General features: G+C 46.2%; 2 protein-coding genes and 1 long non-coding RNA gene across 7 annotated transcripts in view; 1 reads left to right on the top strand and 2 right to left on the bottom strand.

Moving 5' to 3' along the window:
* Positions 1-15: 15 nt before the first annotated feature.
* On the top strand, positions 16-6,411 carry TMUB2 (transmembrane and ubiquitin like domain containing 2). Of its 2 annotated transcripts, none has more exons than XM_083471596.1 (3): positions 16-132; positions 2,531-3,183; positions 4,621-6,411. In XM_083471596.1, exons 2-3 carry the CDS (start codon positions 2,636-2,638, stop codon positions 4,973-4,975), a joined length of 903 nt encoding a protein of 300 aa, XP_083327722.1. In that variant the 5' UTR covers positions 16-132; positions 2,531-2,635; the 3' UTR covers positions 4,976-6,411. The 2 variants fall into 2 exon arrangements, with proteins under 2 accessions (XP_083327722.1, XP_083327723.1); XM_083471597.1 differs by lacking the exon at positions 16-132 and adding an exon at positions 157-806 and having other exon boundaries at positions 2,535-3,183.
* Positions 1,498-2,532, bottom strand: LOC310691719. Its single transcript, XR_014518541.1, has 2 exons — positions 2,210-2,532; positions 1,498-1,881 (listed from the first exon to the last, which is right to left on the bottom strand). It is a non-coding gene; the product is annotated as an uncharacterized lncRNA (long non-coding RNA).
* A 1,390-nt stretch (positions 6,412-7,801) lies between the features above and the next one.
* Positions 7,802-23,922, bottom strand: part of ATXN7L3 (ataxin 7 like 3) — a 28,434-nt gene continuing 12,313 nt past the window's right edge. For 3 of the 4 annotated variants that reach the window (XM_083471679.1, XM_083471680.1, XM_083471681.1), the window contains exons 2-13: positions 23,029-23,152; positions 21,628-21,760; positions 20,574-20,745; positions 19,518-19,615; positions 18,696-18,718; positions 17,480-17,525; positions 16,340-16,371; positions 16,033-16,101; positions 14,596-14,639; positions 12,512-12,583; positions 11,679-11,812; positions 7,802-11,242 (exon numbers count right to left, since the gene is read on the bottom strand). In XM_083471679.1, the coding sequence (XP_083327805.1) occupies positions 11,091-11,242; positions 11,679-11,812; positions 12,512-12,583; positions 14,596-14,639; positions 16,033-16,101; positions 16,340-16,371; positions 17,480-17,525; positions 18,696-18,718; positions 19,518-19,615; positions 20,574-20,745; positions 21,628-21,760; positions 23,029-23,079 (1,026 nt within the window). In that variant the 5' untranslated portion in view covers positions 23,080-23,152 and the 3' untranslated portion in view covers positions 7,802-11,090. The remainder of the gene's footprint in view (positions 11,243-11,678; positions 11,813-12,511; positions 12,584-14,595; positions 14,640-16,032; positions 16,102-16,339; positions 16,372-17,479; positions 17,526-18,695; positions 18,719-19,517; positions 19,616-20,573; positions 20,746-21,627; positions 21,761-23,028; positions 23,153-23,922) is intronic. The other variant, XM_083471682.1, reaches the window with a different exon arrangement.

The raw sequence follows: 23,922 nt of genomic DNA on the forward strand, positions 1-23,922 counted from the left end.
TTCCCTTCCACAGCCGCTGCTATGGCAACCGCGGCCTTCCATCCTGGCAACCTCGCGCGCCTCGAAGTGACGTGAGCAGCGGGCGTTAGTGACGTAACCGTTTCCTCTGGGGAAGAAAGGGCTCTCGGGCAGGTGAGTGACAGGTTCCCGGCGGGCCCCCAGCTTGACGCTCCGGGGCCGACACCCCTTTGAAGCGGGCCCTTCCGCTTCTCCCCCCCGGGAAGTCCCTCGGCACCTCCCGGTTGCGCTCCCCGCTCTGCTGCTGCTGCCCTTTCGGCCGGACCTCCTTCCCCTCGGCGCCTCTCCGCCCTTGCCTTCGCTTTCCAGCCCGCGGAAATGTCGGAACTTTCCGCCCCTCTTTCGGGCAGCGTTTCCTCTGCCCCGGCACCTTTCCTTTTCGTTTGCACGCTGCTTTTTGGCCCCGCTTCCTCCTCGCCCTGCCTCCTTTCTGTCACCTCGCGCGGCCCTGAAGCTGCTTCCCTTTGCACTGGCGAGGCTCCACGTCCCTTCCCCAAGCAACACCCCCCCCCCCCGCCTAGTGGGCTCTTTGTTTTGTTTTTAACTTGGGAAGCAAAACTCATGGCGAAGCCTAAGAGGGAGAACGGAATGGAGAAGGAAACCTTGCGGGGGGGGGCATCGGGCAGGGGCAATGCCCATAGAAGTTAATACCCGGGAGACGGTTGCTGAAACCTGGGGCCGGATCAAAGGTGATGGGGAACATCAGAGCAAGGCTAAAAGACAGGAGTTGAGGACAGGCTCCTTGAAGGCTTCCTAGAAGGAAGAAGCAGGAACCCAGCAAAAGGCAGGTTGAGGCACTTGGGCAAAACAGAAAAGCTCTCAGCTAGCATACACTTCCTTGGGGGCCAAGGAGGACATGGAAATCACCTGTGCTATATCGTGCAAATAGGAGGACTACATGGAGTGCTTATGTCATGAAGTGCTTATGTCATGCCAAGTTGTTGGTTCCTTGCTCCCTCCCTTATCAATGGAAACTTAATGTGCCCCAGTTTTTTGTTTACTGTGGCTACTTCCCCAGCAGGCCATCAGAGTCAATGGCAGGAGGCTAATTCTTGCCTGTCACATGTATTTTTTCCATCATTGGATAAGGGGGTGGTCTGGGTCAATCCTAAAAATCCTAATGAGATAGAGGGTAGTATATTTCTGCCACTCCCCACCCCCGCTCCTTTTAATGTCAACTGGACAAGAAATTAAAGATATTTTTTCTGGCATGGAGATAAGTAGTGGGAATTGCTTCACTGAGGAAAGCATACTCAATCATAGCTGTCTCTTTCCCCCAAGTAATCTGCTTTCTTCACCGTATTGACATTATAAGACGTTATAGATCAAAAGTACTGCCTTGAATTGGGCTGAAAATCTATTGAAAACCAGTACAACCAGCACAGAGTAATGTAATGTACTTCTGTGAACTAATCTTCCCCAGGCGCTTCCATGAAGACATAGTTTTGTGTCACAAACTGGTTCTGCAAATGGAAACTTCTCTTAACCTGGAGGCAGTTTTATTTTTTAATATTGGACAGGGAGGCTAGCAGACAAGAGGATGTGAAGGTCTTAGGTTACAATCTAGTGGAATAACCAAGGCTTCAGCCTACAAGCTTTGGCTTCTATTACAAATATTAGATCTAAATCCCGCTTGGTAAGTAAGAAACAAATAAACCTAGTCCCTATAAGTATGTCCTTAAGTCATATAAATTTTGGCTGCTTGATATCTTACTCCTGATAACATGTGCCAAGCTGATAAATTAAAAAAAGATTTGTTGGAATACAAAGAAACAGGTCTTCAGAAATCTGATGATTTGTTGGAAAGATAGTGTGCATCAGCATCCAATCTTAACTGCTCTGTTTTCTAGATCCTCTTTCTCACTAAGTACAGTGGTGCCCCGCAAGACGAGTGCCTCGCAAGACGGAAAACTCGCTAGACGAAAGAGTTTTCCGTTTTGGAGGTGCTTCGCAAAACGAATCTCCTATGGGCTTGCTTCGCAAGACGAAAATGTCTTGCAAGTTCCTGCGGGTTTTTTCTCCCCCCCCCCTTTTTCTAAGCCGCTAAGCCGCTTATCAGCTGATCTGATAAGCTGATAAGCCGCTAAAAGCCACTAATAGCGCTAATCCGTCAATGGGCTTGCTTTGCAAGACGAAAAAACCGCTAGATGAAGAGAATCACAGAACGGATTCTTTTAGTCTTGCGAGGCACCACTGTATATATCATCAATCCATGTTTGTACAGATTGTAAAGTATTTTGTACATTGTCTTGTTTATCCTTGCAACACCTTTTCATTTCCATTTTACCACTGGAGAACTGAGGCTGAGATAGCAACTTGCCCAAGGCTGCTTGAGGTCATGACTGAGGTAGGGGCTAAATCTCACGGGACTAGGTTGAGAACTATGTATTGTGCCTCTCTGACTTTGATGCCTATTTTATGTAACATTCAGAGAAACAGGAAAACTGAAAACAGCAGGTAAAACCAGGGGTAAAAACCACTGTCTCTCTTTCTCCTTAATTAAAAACTGCAGTGAGACATGGGACTGAAATCCTAATCAGATGCCATCTGAATTTCCCTCTGCTGTCAAGGCCAGAACTGCTATCCTTGTTGCTCCCCCGTTCTCTAAAGCTAAGAGATGGAGCCCCTTGAAGTGACCATCATTGAAGGTGTGGGGGATGAAGTCACTGTTGTGGCTGGCGTCGTGGTCCTTATCATGGCCTTGGTCCTGGCCTGGCTTTCCACATATGTGGCGGATGGTGGCAGCCATCTTCTGGGAACGGTTGTGGCTACTGGAGATTCAGCAGTGATCCACTTGAGCCCCATTGAACGCTACGTGGGGAACTCGGTGTCAGAGCAGTCGGAGCCCCAAGGTGCTGCAGAAGGGGCTGCAGAGAAGGCAGAAGAGGGTCCTGCTTCTGATGCAGGTCCTGCAGTTGAGCAAGGAGACAGCAGCAGTAGCTCAGATGCTACCTTAGACCGTCTGTTGGACATTCAGGGCCTGTCCCAAAGGACCTTTTCTGTTGCTGCTGATTCCCAAGAGAACCAGAGAGTTCCACAAGCTGTGCCTGTCATGGAGGAGAGTGAACCAAACCCAGGATTTATCAAGGTGCGCCTCAAATTCCTCAATGACACAGAGGAGGTGGCCATTGTGAAGCCAGAAGACACCATTGGCATCCTCAAGAGGTGAGTGGTGTTGAATATGAATAAAATATGCATGTCCAAAGTGTTGTGTCCACATATTAACAGTGAGTAACATGCAACCTGGTTTATTTCCAGTTAAAGCAAGTAAGTAAAATGGTTTGTCTCATATATTGTCAACAGTACTAAACAACTGAAAGCCAAAAGAAATACTTGCACAAGTACATCATCTATACATGTGTTCAAACCATTGATAAGAAAAGGTTTGATAAACAGGATGCAACATCTCAAAATCTTTAGTCACTGATCATTAAAATGTGCATAAAAAAAACCTTTAGCACAAGTTACAAGAAAGAAGATTCCAACTAAACACCAGGAATAGCTTTCTGGCATAAGAGCTGTCTGACAGTGGGACGGACTCCCTTGGGAGGTTGTGGATTCTCCTTCATGGGAGGTTTTTAAACAGAGATCATATGGGCATCTGTCATGAATGCTTTAGTTCAGATTCCTGCAACTGCAGGGGGCTGGACTAGATGACCCTGCGGGTCCCTTCCATCTCTACAGTTCTATGATTCTGGATGACACAATACAATGAGAAAGAATAATGTAGAGGATCATGCAGGTAAATGCTGTCTTGGATACTTATGGCTGACATTTTTTTGTATACTTTCTTCAGTATTGTGAAATAAGTTTTAGTTTTGCACATAAAGAGGTTCTGTCCAAAGGAGACTAGTGGAGGGTGGTTCTGGCATACTGATTATAAGGAACCAATGCATTATATGCAGCTGCGAGCAGTGCTAGCAGATGAACCCTATTCACTTTGAATGGCATGAAGCATGTTGCACAGCAGTCTGCTGAGCTGAATCATTCACCTGACCTTTAAAAAACAGCACTACACATTTGAAGATGGGGGCGGGAGATGAACAAAAAATGTTTCCAAAGAGTGGGAAATCTTCAAAGAAAGCTTTGCAGGTAGGTGGGTGGGTAGGTAAATAGCAAGAGTTGTGTGTAGTTTATTAGCCTACAAAGTGGTTGGGGTGGAGGTTTATTCCTCTTAAAACTTTGAGACCTCCAAGCGCACTCACAGCAGTGCAAGACTTCTGTGCACCGACTACCAGCCCAGCAGCACTTCTTGGAATACCCCTGGGGTGATGTGAGCCATGGGCGCTCCAGGAAGTGCTGCCAGGCTACTAGGATCCAGCATGCAGAAATCCCCCCACCCCCCGTTTCCTGCACCCCACCAACTTCCACATCCCCTATGAGATCTGCTACTTGTGAACACATTTATTTATAGGGTAGCGAGGTATGTTGTTGCTTATTTTGAAGCGGCCTTACCCCACAACATCATGCCCTGCAGGTATTTTGTACTACAACTCTCCTCAGTCTTCGCCATAACGCCCATTTAAAAGCAGTCCCATCAGTATTCCCTCCCTCTCTCTCTCTTTGACCTAGATGTTCATTTCCTTGTTTTTCTCTCCAAAGCAAGTACTTCCCAGGCCGGGAGAATCAGATGAAGTTTATCTACCAGGGCCAGCTTCTTCAGGACCAGGCACGGACTCTTCGCTCTCTCAATATCCTGGACAATTGCGTAATCCACTGTCATCTGTCTCAGACTGCTACCTCCGCCATGCCTGACCCAGTGGTTGCACCATCGGAAGCTGGCGGTATCACTTTGAGCATGGGCAACCTGATGATTCCCATTTTTGTGGTGATGCTGGCGGTCATCTGGTATTTCCGTATCAACTACCGGCAGTTATTCACAGCCCCGGCCACCATTTCCTTGGTTGGGGCGACTGTCTTTTTTAGTTTCCTTGTTTTCGGGATGTATGGACGATGAGCAGCCATGGGGAAGGAGGGAGTGGCCTTAGCTGCCAAATCTTGAGTGCTCTCTGTTTCGTACTTCCACTCATTCATACCCTGTGAGGGACATATAAAGCTCTTATCCAGAATTCTCCGCTGATGGAGGTTAGAGCTCCACAAAACCTTTGAGTTGAAAAATTGTACTTAATTTCTACATTTTCTATCGCTACAGCATTTGGGTATCTTTGAAGAGTGATGCTAGAAGAGGGGAACGAGACAAGTATAGAAGAGAGCAGGGCCACAGGTGTTTGCTCTGATCTCCCCCTACTCTCAGGATCGAATCCTTTCAGCTGTCAGAAGCATTGCCTTGCTGTCGTCCGGCTTCTAGGCCTCCAAGAGAGATTTGGCTGCCACGTTCTCCTCCACAGCTACTAGGACTTGGAACTTGGTGATGATTATCGTAGAGAACCCATTTGTACTGAAGTACAGTTCCTGTCCCTTATGCTCTTAAGACTTCTGAGCCCCGCAATAGAGGAAACGGGCTCTCCACCTAAGCATTTGCCTGTTTAGTTTGCTGCTGCTACTGCTTTGGAAAGCATGAATGGAATGATCTTTGGGCTCATGCTTCTCTCCATTTCACCGCCACTAATTACATGGTAGTTACACAGTGACACACTGTGAACTAGTGAGACACCTGCCTTCTCCCCTCCCACCTTGCCAAGATACATGCACCTTGAACTGTTCTGAAGACACCTGCCACTTCTTACTGTACGGACTCCATTGAGATGCTCACACTACCCCTGTGCTGTAGAAAAGAAGAGCCCTCTCCAAAGAGGGCCATTTGCATGTGCACACTCTGCAAGGATTATGATCCAGAATGCCATTAGTAAACAAGATGCTTGCATGGTTTGCCTCTTAACTGTCTACAGGAAGAATATTGGCAGCACTTGGGGGTTAACCAGGTTGACTTACAAGTATTGAAACCACATGTATCTCCTTGGAATTCACTGTCATTGGCTGAGAGGGCTTCAGACAGAAGACAGGCAAGCTGAATTTCCCTTGTCTTCTGTGTCAGAGGTGATGATTTGACATAAAAGACCAGGACTAGTAAATGTAATCACTACACCCCTCTCCGCTAGGTTGTAGGCGACTTCTCTTTGAGCTTGCTAAAGTATTTTAAATCCCACAACTTGTCTCTTAAGTGGGGGGAGTTGGGGGAGCTAATTAAATTTCAGGCCTCATGGTTGCTAACCTAAGTTGGAACTGAATAACCAACTTCAGATATTTCCGATGGTAATTATCAGTGCCAAGTAATTTCCCACTTCTCAAAATCAATCTCTAGTATTTGTACCACTGATCCGGCTTTTAAAATCAAGGCATTTATTAAAAGTTGTCAGAAATCATTCTTTTAAGTTAAACCTGCGCTTGACATCCACTGTGTGAAATGTATTATAAAAATCCATGCAGATTTTATGTTGTCGTGTTTTCTTCTGTGGAGTTTGTTCAAATCTGCTTTAAGAGGAAGGAAAATAAAAACAGGCATCTGAGTAACTACCTGTGACAATTAAGCATCGCCTCTAAATGACTAGGCAGGGAAGCTTTTTGTAAATTGGGAGAGATTGGACTCTTCCCCCTGCCCCCCCCCCCAGTCTTTGGTGTGCTACATACGTACGTCTAGTTATTTACTTGCTTAAAAGGGCTTTTGCTAGAGCTGGGAAGTTTCCATACCCAAATTTTATATACTCTATATTCTCTTCATATATAGGCTTTTCACACCACCAAATTCGGAACAGCTTTGCTACATGATCTACACCAGGCATGCCCGACTCCCAAGAGACTGCTATCTACTCCCACTATAAAAAATGGCAGTGATCTACCCCATTGGATTGACCAAAGTTGTTGAGCTTTTTTTGGGGGGGGAAATCAGGATCGACCAGGGATGCCCCACAATTGATCGATAGATTGTGATCGACCTGTTGGATGGACATCCCTGATCTACAGTCTAAAACAGGGGTGCCTAACTTGTAGTTCTCTACCTGCTTGCTTCCTATCAGTCCCAGCTAGCATGGCCAGCACTCAGAGATGATGGGAGTAATCTTGCAACACTCAACCAGAACTAGCCTTACAGCAAGATTGTGTGCTGTATGTAGACTCCAAATTTTGTTTCAAGAAAGGCTAAACATTCTGGGAGTTGGACAGCACTCTGAGTTAGCACATACATGCTTGCTCCTGCGATTTACTCTAGCTTTTGAGAGGGAGCAGGAGCTTTGTAGCGCACTCATCTCTTCCCCAACCCTGCAAAGCTTTTGCTCTGTAGCTTCTTGAGATTTCACAATGTGCTTATGCTTGCCTTTTGGCAATTACGTAGATTATTTTAGACACACACTCACACTCAAGTCTTTCAGGTGCTGTCCAAAATTGCATTTTTGTAAATGCAAAAAGCCCTCTGGTTTCAACAGAAGATCTGATTCAACACTAGCTCTCAAGATGAGGATTGAGTAGGCATTGAAAGCAACAATTTAACAGAACTAACAGCAGCCATGGACTGCAGAAAGATCAAACCTATCCATTCTGAAGGAAATCAACCGTGAGTGCTCAGTGGAAGGACAGATCCTGAAGCTGAGGCTCAAATATGAGAAGAGAAGGCTCTCTGGAAAAAACTCTGATGCTGGGTAAGATTGAGGGCACAAGCAGAAGGGCACAACAGAGGACGAGATGGTTGGACAGTGTTCTTGAAGCAACCAACATGAATTTGACGAAACTCCAGGAGGCAGTGGAAGACTGGTGTGCTCTGGTCCATGGGGTCACGAAGAGTCGGACAAGACTAATTGACTAAACAACAAAGAACAGCCTGAGGCTCAAATACCAAGCAGAGTTGCAGTTTATTTACACAGGCATTCCGCAATCCATGGATGGGCAGAAAAAAAATACAGATTTGACAGGGTTGTTTTGTTTTTTTAAAAAAATCTAGCTACCTACCTGTACAAGCTGAGATTACATACACAAAACAAGTTTTAAAAAATAATTCAGAGACCACAGTACAGTACTTACTCCAATGATTTCTGCACATGTTCAAAGATATCACACAGGTGCAGTTTGTACATCATCATCAACAAATTAAAAACCTCTCAACAGTCCACTCATGATAGAATACACGGGTTTGTTTTTTCTTCTTCAAGTGAAACAGGCCTACCTTAAAAAAATTAAAGGGTGCAAGTGCAGATACAGAGCCATATATAAAAAGACCTAGGTCTTCCCCCACCCTACCCCTCCCTCAATTAATGTTCAAAATTCCCCAGATGCTACACTTCTTAGGTTATCTGCAACATGATCCCAAAGGGTTCAGTTGCAACCATGGAGGCTGAGCAGGGGTCTTCCTTTTCCCTCAATCTGGCCACTTTTGCGCCGCTTCAGTTTTACAGGTACATAATTTTAATGGGGTAGCAACTGGTTGCCAGGCATAGAGAAGTTAACTGATCCTGGTTTGAATATAAGTCTACCTCTTCTTCTTCCTTACTATTTCTCCCTGGAAAGATATGATTCGGTTCAACTAGTTAAGTCAGAAGCGGGTGCAAGGCTGATCATTGCCTGCATAGCACAGGCTGTCAAGTCATGTTTTCAAAAACATTTGCTAAAGCACAACATGAAGCATAGGTTTCTAATGATGAGGGAGTGCCATAGAAGAAAACAGGTGACCTTTAAAAAAAAAAAAAAGGTTGGTTGTGGTGCAGGATCCATCCCTTCAAGACAAAAGAACTGTACGATTCAGCTGTTAGAGCTCCAGGTCATGTTATTTACCTTTAAATAACATGGAGTTCTTGCTCCATGTGGAGCAAAAGCTACCTCATCCTCTGAACAGTCCCTGCATACCTTGTACCTTTTGCCTAGGGAAGCAAAGTGAAGAGGAGCAAGGGGGTGGGGAAAGAGAGAGAAAACTAGAAATGGTGTTAACTTGCTGTGTAGGCTACCTCTACTTCCAGACATGCTGAACATCATCAGCCGCACACTCCTGCTCAGTGACTGCAGGTTCAGCATCCACGCTGCATTGTAGGGAAACACGGCTGCCACAATTTGGGCCCTCACAGGCAGGAAAAGTGTGAGAAACTAAGGAGAAAGCAGGAAGACACAAGGCTCTTCGGAGACCCTCCGTACAAACAGCTGAACATCTGAAAAGTTTTCTGTTTTGGGACTGTAGGAAGTGATTGCTCAGAGAAGCCTCTCCTTACAGAACTAAGCCCATGAATTTTAGCCGTGGCAAAGGCGGACTTTCATCTGCAACCCAACTGGCTTTTTCAGCTGCTATGAGAATGGAGGAAAAGATTCGAAAGGCTCAGTCCTGAAAAACCAGCATCAGCAGCAGACATCGCTGTGCTGAAGCAGGCATGTGCGTAGCTGCAACAGAACAGATTTATGGGAGGAAAAATCTTAGTCTCTCCCTCCCCCCCCCCAAACACACACACATATTTGCATTCTCTGGAATAGAGGAAAGGGAAGAAGAATACACGAGAAATTCCCTTTAAGTATGTTCAGAAGCTGGGGGTGTCAGGGCTGGGCTTGCACAAAGCTTATTGGACAGCACATGCCCTTTTCTAAGTCTTGTCAAAATTCCAGAAAAGAGAGAAGCAGAGACACACAATGAAAACCAGCAACACTCCACCTTCCAGAATCAACTTTGCAATTTCAAGTTTCCATCTAGGACCACCATGATTTCTGGCGTTTTAAAAACTGCACCTGCTTACAGAAGGAATAGAATTCAGGCCAGGATTGAGGTGGAAGGGAGGTTTATATAGATGGGGAGAGAGCGGTGGAAGTACTCACTTAAGAGTATACATCCTCCCTCTCATCTCTTCTACTGCCCCACCCAGGCACACTTAGATTGGCTCGAATACTCCAGCAAGGTTATGTTTAGATTCATCGACCCACACAGGCCATAGTAGGGAAGGCAGCGCTGCCCCTCCTGTGCTTGACCTTCATTAACATCTTCTGGGGGATGTTAAACTGCAGAGCCATATTTTTTTAATTAAAAAAAGCAACAACCAACTATTCTAAATTTACAGCCAATTTTTAGGGCTGTACGGAGATTCATACCTGCATACGGAGTATGTATAAAGCATTGCAAATCTTATGGTATTGGCTCACCAGGGTTGGGCAAAACGTAGATTTGTGCCCAGTATAGGAAGAGTTAGGAAGCAAACAGCTGCACCAGCTTCCTGACATGCATCGCCGGGAGAGACTGCCCACATCATCAAAGCCATTCACCATGTTGCTTCATAAACAGTCTTGGAAATGCCATTTGGCAGGGAAGCAGACACCGTTTGGCAGTAGTGACAGCAGCAACACGAGACCAAACCTCTCTTCGGCCTCCATCCCAGTTTGCTCAGGTTGTGCAGACGTCTGAGGACTGCTCTCTGCAGCAAGAACATTATTCCTGCTTAGGGGGGCAAGAGGGATACAGCAGCCACGGAGACAGCCTTTTGAACAACGGAGCGCCACCGCAGCAGCTCAGAGGCAGGTTCACGATCTGGTGCCCCCTTCGCACGACGGAAAGGAGGCTCCGTTTTGGAGCAGAGGCTCTCGAGAAGGAAGGGCAGGCACTGAAGCGCAACAGACATTCTCCATTTCCCCCCAGAGACCCTTTAATTCTCTCGCAAACCAGGCCGAAAAGGCTGCAGGCTGACACACACCACCCCGCCCAGTCAGTCTCCAGGGCTGCGAAGCGATACGATGCCACCGTATATATAGTCATGATTGAACATCCACTAACATCACAATAAATAGACGTGTTGAAACGGGGAGGGGGGTGGGGTGGGGGAGGAAAGAGAACAGCGACTCCCTGGCTGACGGAGTCACTCATCTTCAAGGCCCCGCCTCAAAACACCCCCCCCCCCCGCTTTTCCCCGGAAGAGGTGGGTGCCCACTGCACCAAAAGCAGTCCGGTCCTTTCGTTCTCACATCCAGTGGACACAAAGGGCTGTGCAATGTGTGCTGGAGGCTTGGGAGGAAAAGGGAGACAGGCAGCCAACTCTCTTCACAGTTCATAAAAAGGTGTGCCTGAGAGGAGACAGTCCTGCTCCTTTCCCGCAAACTGGGTCGGACGGGTTCCGGGGCATCTCCCCTCCTCCCTCTTTTCTTTATCCTCATCCCAGCATTATTCAATTGATGTCGTCATAAAGGCTGGGGGTGGGAGGTGCAAGCTGCTTCGGCTTCAGTTTCTTCTTGCTGGAGCTCATTCCTGGAGCACCTCCTACCAGGCTCATGTGCGGTTTCTTCTTTTTGGTTTTGCGGGACTCTGAGTTGTTTGTACCTGAGGTGGAGAAGAAGGCAAGTGCCCGTTAAGCCTCTGGTATGTTTCATAGACACTTTCCTCTGTTGACAACACTTTGTACAGTGGTACCTCGGGTTACATACGCTTTAGGTTACATATGCTTCAGGTTACAGACTCCGCTAACCCAGAAGTAGTACCTCGGGTTAAGAACTTTGCCCCAGGATGAGAACAGAAATCATGCGGCAGCACGGGAGGCCCCATTTGCGAAAGCACGCCTCAGGTTAAGAGCGGTTTCAGGTTAAGAACGGACCTCCAGAACGAATTAAGTTCGTAACCCGATATACCACTGTAAGAGATTCTTGGGGAAGATTGTTTTAGAAAAGGCACAAAGAACATGCCGTCCCAGCACTAATGGCAGCCCAGTCCATCACCAACTTATGCCGTGCTCTAACTGGGCACCCCGTCCGATTCTTACTTGCTTTCGATGAGGCCGAGTCAGAAGGCGAGATATCTGAAGATCCGTCCCACTGCAGTCTATTCATGAGGGCTTGACTTTCTGCCACGTCAAAACTGTCGTTCTCCACACTTCCTTCCGCCTCCGGAAGTGAGCTAGGAAAAGGGGCAGATGTATGAGAAGGGGTGAAGGAACAAGATGACCCCCCTCCAGCTGCTTCTGCAGCTTCTCGGCTGAGGTTTTAAAGCCATGTCAAGAGTAAAAAGGAAACAAGGCAGCGTCACAAAGCAAAACACTCCACAGAGGGAGAGAGAGCGCATGCATGCATTCAGGTGAGTAATGTATACAGAATCTGGGTGCTCTCAATGCATGCTGTGTATTGAAGCACACTAGCCAATGAAGGAGGAGACACGTTTGCGAGAGCTGCTGCTGGATCAGCATAGCTTCCATCCAGGCAGCATATCCCAGGCAAGACAAAATGAATTCTGTGCTTTCAAAGGAACACAAAATGCTGCACTGAGTGTGGGTTTACTAAGAAAGGAGACAAAAAACACCTGCAAGCTTCGCAGCTGCAAAACTACAACCGAAAGAGAGCAGGATAGCCAAGTAAGGTTTCTCCCAGTCCTGCCGCCTCCCCTTGACCACCTATGCAGAATTATGCTAATCAGCTACAGAAAGATTCTCAATTTATGTCAGTTGAAGAATTCAGCTTTTTTTTTTTTTTTTACAAAAGCAAGCACAGTCCTTCTCCAGAATCCTTCCAGCTGAACTTAAGTGTTAATCACATGACACTTTTTTGGGAGGGGGGGGTTCCCTACACCACACCTGCCCTGCCTCCATCCCATCACACTTACGCAGAAGGTCCCAGGAGGTAGACTCTGACTGACCTCCGCTGTTCATCCGTGTGTTGGGGGCAGCGCAAAGACCTGCAGGAAAAACAGGAAAAGTCAGGGATGAGGCACAAGCTGAGAAACACAGGTTTCCCTGTTCCTAAACGGATTGATATTCATTCCAGAAATGGATAAAGCATAGTGACTGCCTTGGAATCTTTTCCCTGTGTTCCTGCAGTATTTCGTTCCAAAACTGTTTCTGTGGGTCTTTGGACTGCGGTAAAGAATGTTTGCGCTATTCCGGAAAGGGAGTAACTAAGCCAGTCATATGCAGGGCTCATTCAGGTGCTGGAACATGCAACCAGGAGCATCCTTTAAAAAAAGATAGGCCCCTTGGTCCAGTAATAAACCCAGGACTGCACTGATTTTTGGACCTCAGCTGTCTTTCATTAAAAGCAAGTTGGTAGCTCTCATGGCTGCAAAACAAGAGACTTGCAAGTGTGGGGCAATCTCAGTTGAAGCCTCAGAAGCCAGAGTGAGGATGCTGACCAGGATTTCTACTCATAAAGACATGGGGCTTCCACAACCTCTCCATGGCAGTGTGATGGAAATGGAGAATCTGTGGCGTCCCAGATGTTTTTTCTTCTATAAACCCTGACCATTAGTCATGTTGATTGGGGCTGATGGGAGCTGGAGTCCACCGTCTGGAGGATAATAGGTTTCCCACCAGTGTTATGCAAAAATTAAAAAAAAAAAGTCACAGAGCTTAATTTCACAATTTATACAAGCTGCCCAATTTTTATCACAGAATTTGAATGGACTTTTTAAATATAAAAAGCATGGGGTGTACACAATCCTGCATACTCTACACTGAGCGCAGAAAGCTACACATGCGGACCATCGACACTGCCTGTCAAATGCATGGGTCTGTGGATCTGTACACTCCTGTATGATATTCAGACTTCCCTCTCTTCTCTGATAAGGTTTTAGCCATAGTGTACAATTATGTCTTACACCAACATTTGCCAACCCATTAGTGTTCAGGCTGACAAGAGAAGCAAAGGCAAAACTTTCATGGTAGAAGGGAGGTTGGAAACACAAGCTGGTGGACAACTCCCAGTCTCTTCACCAGGGTTAAGATATCAGAAGCAGCACGCAAGCACTGGGCTTAAATGGATACCAATGAGCCCAATTAACCATCAACTGGGAGCATAAACGGCAGACCAGCAAGCACTATGGTGGGCACTTGGCAACTGAACACATGGCACCCATTGTCATCTGGGAAGGAAGTTATCCATCACCCCGACAGGCAGTCAAGTCCAATGCCAACATCCTTCCACAGCCTTGACATCTCATGGGAGAACATTCCACAGGGCGGGCACCACCACCAAGAAGGCCCTCTGCCTGGTTCCCTGTAACCTCACTTCTCGTAGTGAGGGAACCACCATAAGGCCCTCAGAGCTGGAACTCAGTGTCCAGGTTGAACGATGTGGGTGGTGACGTTCCTTCAGGTATACTGGCCCGAGGCCATTTAGGGCTTTAAAGGTCAGCACCAACACTTTGAATTGTGCTCAGAAATGTGCTGGGAGCCAATGTAGTTCTTTCAGGACCAGTGTTATATGGACTTAGCGGCCACTCCCTGTCTCTTCCAAGCAAGCAGACAAAGAAACCTCCACAAACTCATTAAGAGCTAGTTCCCTTTTAAGCTACTGATAAATGACCAGCAAAAAAAGGTGCATTGTGACAGGCAAACCAGCAACAGCAAGTTGCAAGGGTATATTGAAGAGTCGGGAAGATTTCCACTTCCACCTTCGGCCTGTGCAAGCAGTTTGCGAGCTAATCCAACAGGAAATACACACACACCCCAACCTGGCTTTCAGGACATGTTTTGGCCCTGAGCGTAAATTCTGAGTCAACGGCAGCGAACGGACCATGGTGTGGGTGTTCTTTCAGATCCATCGCAGTTAACCTGGACTTCCACCCAGCCACCCCAAGCAGGCAGTCGTGAATACCTCCCACTCTCCTTGTGACCTGGGAACGGTTGCACCGGCAGAGGAACGGAAAGAGGTTATGGGGCTCAAGAAAGTAGAAGGAAGGGCTGCTCTCACCGTGTACACATCTTCTTGGTGTGCTCAGATATCACCCCACATTGCTACGGAGAAGGAAATATATGGCGTCAACAAATTAAAAGCGTGTAGAAGCGAACAAATCAAAGTCCACCAAGTATGACAGAAGTGGGCTGGCCCCTTTCAGCCAAGCATGATACCACTAATGCTCTAACTGTATGGTATAATAGAACTGAGGAATAAGGAATTTATTAGCTGTTCCCTGCAAACCAAACGTGCCCACCTCTCAGAGAAGGCTACCTATTTCACCTCTGCTTATGTTGTCACTCTGGCCTTTCCTAATCAAGGTGGCACTCAAAACAGTGCCTCACGCAAATGTATTGGGGGGCGGGAAGGGAGCTCTGATGGAAGGCGATTCTTACTTTTACACATTCTGGAAAGTAAACGGGGGGAGGGGGTTGTAAGAATAATTTTTGCCACCAGAAATTGAGGAGCAACATTCTAAATGCAGGTAGAGTTCTCAGAAGGACAGCCGGGATAAAAACAAAAGTTACAGTGGCTCCAAGAGGGGCTGAAGGAGGAGGATAGAAAGTTATTGGGAATGTGGAGGCGGGTGAGCCAATATGGCCTACCTGGAAGCAAGGGAACTCATGAGGTGGCCCTGTGAGGTAGGGGAGGCTCAAGGAAGCTATGAACAACCCTACTTGGGAGGTGGAGAAGAGAGACGTGGAGGAACGTTCCCACTCAGAGTAGGGGAAAGGTAAGAGAGTAAAGCCATGATCCCTGGCAAGCTCGATACCACTCCATGGGGTAAAAACAAGGAAACCTGAGAGGACCCACGCCAAGGCCTAGGCAGCAGCTCACAGAGTGCATCAATATATATTCCTGCGCACACAGCTTTCTTTCACACCTCCGTCAGCCACCGTCATCTCCACGTTGCTAGTCAAGGCCTTTGCGGCAACCTTCGCAGACTTTTAAGAGTTGGAAGGGACCCTGAGGATCATCTAGTCAACCCCCTGGAATGCAGGAATATGCACTGTCCCATACGGGGATTGAACCTGCAACCTGTTTATCAGCCCCGTGCTCTAAACCAACTGAGCTATCCAGGCTGACCTTGTGCTTCAAAACCTAACCCTACAGAGCCTTGCCTGTGCTGCCTCCTCTGCTGTTCCTGTTCCGCACACCCTAACAAACAAGTCAGTTGGGGCTAAATAAATATTAAAGGTAGTATTTCATTGCAAATAGCTAATCTATCCGCCGAACACACCGTGGGACTTGGCTAAGAGAGGTCACGGGCCCTCCGGCTATCACTGACTTGGATGCTGTGATTTCACAAAAGAGGTTCTGGTAGGAAGCCATAGTAAGCAAGTCTTTTTATTGCAGTCAACGACCAATAGCAAAGAAAGTCATAGTTAACAGGCAACCCTTGCAGCTGATGGTGCACGAGAGCAAGAGGCAGAAGGAAATTCTGGTACTCACCGTAGTGAGCAAAGTACGGAGCTCCTCAGGGCCCAGCGTTTCATAGTTGATTCCAGCAGAGTTGTTATACTATCGAAACAGAATACACACAGACCAAGGCACTTTAGAGGTTACACAAATAAGAGCGATTGCTTTTTGGGCCCAATTCTCCAAGGGCATTCTCTATTCACAGTGGCTCCCATACTGCGGCCCTTGAAAGTCCACTCAGACCCCAGTGGACAGCTACGCAGAACAGCTCTATGGTCTCCTGAAGTCCTCTGAAGCGGGACACGAGAAGTTGAGAGCTACAGAGACAAGCTAAACTCACCTTAAATGGGTCCGAGTTACCACTCAGTTCCCCTAGGGAAGGGGAAAAAGAAAAAGAAAAAAAGAGGATGCATATTAATAGTGATGTCTGGCCTCCACCTTAGGAAATGCACAAAACAAGAACTTGGGATGCAAAACCATGAATTTCATTTGTATATTTCAGGCATGTCCAACTCCTAAGAGACTGAGATCTACTCCCACTGTAAAAAAACACACCCATTGGATTGACCAAACTTGTTGAGCTTTCTTGGGGGAGCCTTCAGCAAAGTTGTTGACTGGTTGGACATGCCTGGTATATTTTATCTTTGTATAGTAACACACACACAAACACAGCATAATATGCATCCAGCGCAGTTGAAAAGCTCACTTTGTTCCAAGGGTGCAGAAACTATCAACTACCAGATGTTGCTGGTCTACAATTCTCAGTGTAACTGACCATTGACCATGCGAGCTGTGGCTGGTGGATGTCAGAGTACAGTGACATCTGGAAGGCCCCAAAGTTCCCCTCTCCCCATTTTACTCTCCCGGCAGCACTGAAAGCTTATTAGGAAGGAACGCAAGGGCAAGTGATGAGTTGAGGGATAGGCTGAGTGTCATAGGATCATACAGTTGGAGGGGACCGCAAGGGTCACCCAGTCCAACTCCCTGCAACACAGGAATATTTCGCCCAATGTGAGGCTCGAACTCACAACCCTAAGATTAGGAGTCTCATGTTCTACCAACTGAGCTATCATGCATCTCCAAGCAGGTTCCCCATTCTGCATTGTGGTCTCAGAGCTGTCCTGCATAATACCTGTTCCCAGGTATTTTTTGCAACACCCTCTTTCCACTGGCTCCATCTGCATCTGGTCTAAAGAACTGCTACACACATAATCATCATCCCAGATAGCCACATATGTGGTGTATTAGGCCCCATTTGAAAGTTCCAAATTATGTGTGTGTGTTTTAAAAAACCCTCTCTCCCAACCTGTCAGACCAATTTAAAGACCATCCATACTATGCCTTTCCCTGTCAACCCCAATCTACTTGGATGCCAGATTTTAATTAACACAGAGAAGTATGCTTAAGGAGCCCAGGAAATGCTGCTATAGTATGTAAGGAGGGAATGAGCGAAGAAAACCAACACACATAATGCACTCACCATTTTTATGTTTCAGGGACTTGGATCGTCGGGGCGAGTTGGGATTCTGAAACAAAAGGAGAAGAGCAGCAAAGGGTCATTTAATAAAAAAAACCACTTTACTGCTAACCTTGAAAAGTGACATCAGACGGGACTATGGAACTTTGCTTCAATATACGATTACGGCTCTGAGACTTTTATATGCAGAAAGATGGAAGGACCCATTGTTACCAGCAACAGAAGAATGGCTGTTAAAATAATGGACTTAGTGGAGATGGCGAAACTGACATGTTTAATCAGGGAAAAGTCATTGCTAACATTTGTTAAAAGATTGGAAAACTCCCGTAGGCTTTTGGAGTGAAAAAAGAACAAGAAATAATGACATTTGGAGTTGAGGATTGAAGATAATACTTGTTTATGGAAAGTGGCTTTGCTAGGTATTATATTGGAGTGGGTGAAGTGAATATTGTTTATATATAGCTGACAGATGAAGAATCAGAAGTCCCTTACCTTCTGAATTTTATCTCTCTCTCTCTCTTTCTTAACCTCTTTTCTATTTCTATTTCTTTATTCCTTTCACTCTCTCCCTCCCCTTCTCTTTATGTTTTTACTATATTTAAAGTCTTAGTTTGGACCAAAAAAAAAAAGGAGGGGGAAATATGTTTCGATATTAAATTATGTATTTTTCTCTATAAACCCTAATAAAATTTATTTTTTTAAAAAAGGAAAAGAAAAGTGACATCAGAGGAAGGTAGTGGTCAAATGGCCAAAGTTATCGAGCCCCAAAAGCCAAGCACTCCTTGCCATAACCAACAGAACAGGTGCGCTTGCTGTCTAGCAGTAAACAATTAGAAAGAAGCATCCAGGTACACAGAAGTATATTTACAGGATCTTTGTGCAATAGAGTTGGGGACCAGAATCACTCAACTAGCTGCTGGAGGGGATCCTCCTGAAAAGCTGCCAATCAGAACAAGTGTGAGTAAAATCTACCACCAGGCCATTCCAAAGGATGCAGCGCTCTCCATCAACAGCCTCCCCCAACCCTCCCAAGATTTGGCAAGCAACATTCGGCATATAGGTTAAGATCGAGAAAGTTGAGGGAAACCAGCAGGTCTGCTCACATGCACAAGGGATGTGTGTCTTTCAAGTTTTCTCCTGTACTGATCGCTCTTTGCAAAAAAAGTTAGAAAAGGTACATCTCATTTAACTGTGCCAGTATGCATAAGGATGGTCTTACCTTATCTGATTTTCTCTTTTTTGCTAGGAAGGAAAAGAGACGAGACTATTTTAACAAAACACCCCAAGAACAAAGCACAGTCTCTGTTAGCTCAAGGGGTAGTTCTGACAAATGCTTTCCACAAAACCTTCCAGCTTTTCCCAAACTTGGGTCTCCATCTGTTTCTGGAATACAATTCCCATCGTTCCTGACCACCGGTCCTGCTAGCTAGAGATGATGTGAGTTGTAGTCCAAAAACAGCTGGAGACCTCAAGTTTGGGAAACACTGTAGACAGAATGCTGCACAATGATATTCTAAGTCAAATGATGATATTCATCAACATGATAAAGCCTTGGCCTACCAATCTGAAAAAAAAGAACAAACCCAATTCTGTCTAGTGTTTCCAGGCTATTTCCCCTGTCCTGTGCTTTCTTTATAAAGCCAAACACCTGATGCAAATGGACAACTTTTGAACTGGGCTACATGCTCCCACAGGCCAGAGATGCCTATGGGGAACCTGTGGCCATCCAGATGTTGCTAGACTTCAACTCCCATCAGCCCTAACATGGTCCATTGTCAGGGATGGCAGGAGTTGTGGTTCAGCAACATCTGCATCTGTTAGACCGGTCCCTCCTCTAAAACCTTATCTGCCCACCTAAAGGAATTTATTTTGTTCCATCTGTAAATCATTCCCGTTTTCGTCAAGTTACGGTTTGGTTTATCCGTATTATTTGAACACCCTTTCCTTTGAGGTTTTATTGTTGTAAGCCAGAAAACTGTACAGAATATGCTATTTATAAACAGAATAAATAATACACCGCCAAACCCCTTCCTTGTCTTACCTTTCTTCTCGGATCCATATGACCAGTCATTATCATTTATATCGTCATTGTCTTCTTGGTCACTCTCGGATTTGTTCATGTTGTTACTGCTTGCTATCCTATAGCAAAAGGAACAGGAAGAAAAAAAAGAAAGTGAGCTAGACAGCTTTGCGGTGGGAGGAGGAAAAGTCTGAAGGCCGACTCGTAACTAACAGGAATGCCTGTGTTCCCACCACTGGCTTCCTCTGCAAAGTGCAGGCATAAGGCTGTGCTCCATGACACATTCCCAGTTCCCACAAAGAGGTGAAGCCCCCAAGCAAGACTGGCAAATATCTACATGAACTGAGCACGTGGCCCTAGAAGCTGCTCCCACACCCATGCCAACAAGGCAAGGGGGTTCTTGCCAAAAAATGGAATTTTAAAAAGGGGTCCCTGTTGGTGGAAAGTTTGAAAACCCTGCTATTAGGATACAGTGTAATGGAGCAAGCAGAGTCAAGGCCAAAGACACACTTTCTTCTGATTTGTCACCAGCAGCAAGTTCTTAAATATGCCATTGCAATTTTAACACTTCGTGAGCATTTACAGCAATTCACACAAAACCCCTCAGGACTCCCTTTCAATATCCCTTTCAATTCTGTGTAATGATGTAATGATCCCCATATGGAAGACCGGGGATGGGGAGAAGAAGAAAAGAAGGGTCAGGACAGAGAACAGCAGCTTTACCAAGGCCATTTGGACTTGGGAAGGCCGGGGACAGAGGCAAGATTTGAACCCTCTCTTAGCCACAACTCCAGACCAGACCAGACCAGGCAATTGCTAGCGTTGATCTGGGCTGTATTTTCCAGCCATGCCACGTAAGCTTCTTAGCGGCGCAGAATTTAGGTTAAGCACGGCAAAGACATCAAAAAATTGTTTTAAGCACAGGATATGCACAACCTGGTATGAACCGGAAGCCAAAAGTTCACCCGTTTTTGGCATTTGTTCCTTCTTCCAGAAATCCTACCCTCGGCCTTCTCACCCGAAACACCATTTTGAGAGGTCTGGTTTTCAGGCAAGGCTTCGATTCTTAGACCTCACCTCCGATTGGCAATGCGGCTGCTGTTCCGGCCCATGCCAAGGCACTTCTCCAAGTGTGGGGCGAAGCGGGAGGCGGCAATGCTTCGGCTGCAGTTTGGGCAAACACATTCCTTGTTCTTCCACTGGTTGTAGACCTGGCCAAAGATATCCAGTCCCGGCTGATCTACAATTTCTGGGAGTAGGGAAGAAATGGGAGATGGTTCATCAAGTGGGAGGGTGGGGAGGGGCTGGCTGAATCCAAAGGAGTGGTGGGGGGCACCAGCTGGGGAACCCCACTAATTCACCAAACCACTCTTCTTAAATCCTGCAGTCTCGAGCAAAAGATTTCCCAGGCGACTTTAAGCTCATCCTGCCACCAAGCTCCCCTCATGCAAGTTCCTTGCAGCACGGAACGTATTGCCTCTGTAGCAATTCGTTCTGCAGGCACTATTCTGCAGTTCCCCTGCTCTTTGTATGTGCCACGCTGTGATCTGGATTTAACCACCGTCCCTTTCCCCAAGCATAAAATTCTGCAGCCCACCATTATGAGTGGCTTCTTAAATCACTCACTTTAGAAGGTGGGGGGCGGGGGAGAGAGAGAAAAAAAAGTAACTTTAAAAAAAGGGAAATGAACAAATGAACCTTTGGCAGCTGTGCTGGTATTAAATATATGCTTCAGCACAAATTAAATCAAGGAATCGGATTAGAGTCAGGGGTCAGCAAACTTTTTCAGCAGGGGGCGGGTCCACTGTCCCTCAGACCTTGTTGGGGGGGGCGGACTATATTTTTTGGGGGAAATGAATAAATTCCTATGCCCCACAAATAACCCAGAGATGCATTTTAAATAAAAGCACACATTCTACTCATGTAAAAACACGCTGATTCCCGGACCGTCTGCGGGCCGGATTAAGAAGACGATTGGGCCGGATCCAGCCCCTGGGCCTTAGTTTGCCTACCCATGGATTAGACTCAAGGCATTAAAACAAAGAAGCACCCTTTAAAAATCTATGCTGGATTTCTGGTAAGGGGCAATGGGGTGGGGGTGGAGGAATGATTGGCTGCAACACATACTTACCAAAGTCCTTCATACTCTCAGGATCTGTGTCATCCAAAAAGAAATAGCCACATTTGACAGCCCGGTGGACCTCAAAGCACAAGCCCAGGCAGGCATCCTCAATCAAGTCTGTATAGATATCATGAGCCACAGCCTAGGAAGCAAGAAGACCAAGAACAAGACCAGTGAGAGCCGCAGAGAACAAGAGCAAGGTTGAACAGGGGGCAGCACCCATTTCCCATGGTTTAAGCCTCAGGATCTGATTCCAGTCCAGAGTTCAGCACCCAGAACACACTCTGGAATTATAGAGTTGGAAGGGGCCACAAGGGTCATCTAGCCCAACCCCCTGAAATGCAGGAATCTTTCGCCCAGCGTGGGGCTCAAACCCACGACTCTGGGATTAAGAGTCTCAGGCTGTACCGACCAAGTTATCCAGCCAAATTGATGTACATTGCTGCATCCTGCTAAGAGCATTTCCACTAGCCATGTCCCCCCCTCACTCCCCAACTCTGTTCTCAAGAATACAAGCAGCATCTACAATCCAAACACTGCCTGGAAGACTTCAATCGTTCTTCATGGCTTTTTTTTTTTTAAGGCAGACCAACCGCTGTCTCAGACATGATAAAGTGAAGGGGAAGGTGTCGGACAGGATATGCAAGTGGCTTGCTCTTCCACACCCCAGGACACACAAGTCATTTGAACCAGTCGTAAAAGGTCACCCAGAATTGCCTACACTGCAGTACAATCCTAGTTAAGTCTACTCAGAGGTAAACCACAGAAACAAGAGTGAGTGTAGCCTCATTCTAAATTCCCGGGGCACCAAGTCAAAAGAAATGGCAGCAAGGCTGTGAAATTGTAACCATGTAAAATGAATCAATATTCCTAATATATGTCAGAATAGGTTGTGCTTCCAACACACAATCAATACAAAGGATGAAGTCTCTTTATTAAAAGGGGGGGGGGGAGGAATTCCAATTTCTAATATCCTTCCAGCAACTCTCATGATGGAAAGGCTCTGGGGTTAAAGTCCTGGCTTGCATGAAGAGTTTGGATTTGGATTTGATATCCCACTTTATCACTACCCTAAGGAGTCTCAAAGCGGCTAACATTCTCCTTTCCCTTCCTCCACCACAACAAACACTCTGTGAGGTGAGTGAGGCTGAGAGACTTCAGAGAAGTGTGAGTAGCCCAAGGTCACCCAGCAGCTCCATGTGGAGGAGTGGGGAAGCGAACCCAGTTCCCCAGATTACGAATCTACCGCTCTTAACCACTACACCATACTGGCATGAACTTCTGTACCTAGGAGAACAGGTCCTCCACCTCAGGCTTTTCATGAACCCATCAATTTCTGCCTGCCTTTGATGGAACTGCTCCCTCCAAATCCTTGTAAGAAGCCTTTCAGCCTCAAGAGAGGCAACTTACCTCCAACTTGCTGTTATCCAGGCCCGACAAAGTCATTTCCTCCATTTTCATTTGCAAAAGCTATTGGAGAAGATGCGGAGAACGCAACATAGCAGAGGCCAGGCTGAAATGGGAAGGGATCCCCCTGCGAAGACAAGACAGGATTCGGTGGTCAGGCTGCAATCTCCATTCAAGCCGGAGGATGGGCTTGTGGGCTGGAAACGAGGACAGTGGTGTGAATTCTAAACAACTATATATTAATTTAGAAGCACCTACATACTAAACCACGGCTCTGGAGAGAGAGAGAGAGAGAGAGAGAGAGAGAGAGAGAGAGAGAGAAGGAAATAAACAATGCTTTTAGCTGGTGCAGCAGACACCATTCTCAGTGTATTCCCTTCTGTTTGAAAGAGAATGAAGAATGCTTCTTTGAAGATGGCACCTGCCTTCTGTAGTTTATGCAAGCCTTATTAATTATTATTATTATTATCATCATCATCATCATCATCATCATCTACTGCCTGGTTGAGGGCACCTCTGAAATTGTCAAAAAAAATTAATTGATTAATCTAATGCAACAACCAACTAAACATTGCAGCCTCAGTAAGCAGATTAAATAATTTGCTAGCAAGTATATTGTATAAGCATATAATATGCATATATTATAGTATATGCATATTATAAAAAGAACTTTTTCCAATTTTCCATCTGGGAGCTTAAAAACCCCACCTATATCATGTAGAACTGTTTAACAACAGCCTGACTCTAGAAATAGAAACAAAACAGAGCCACTGTTAAGCCGGTTTGTTTGAAGAGGCAAGGAACAAATCTAAATAATAGTGATGGTCATAGCTTTCTGACCTGGTCTGTAAAGTTTCTTGCCCCCTTTGCAGTGTCTGCCTGACGTCCTTGTCCCCC

This window comes from Podarcis liolepis (assembly GCF_965112155.1).
Source record: "Podarcis liolepis genome assembly, chromosome: 13".
Lineage (NCBI taxonomy): Eukaryota > Metazoa > Chordata > Lepidosauria > Squamata > Lacertidae > Podarcis > Podarcis liolepis.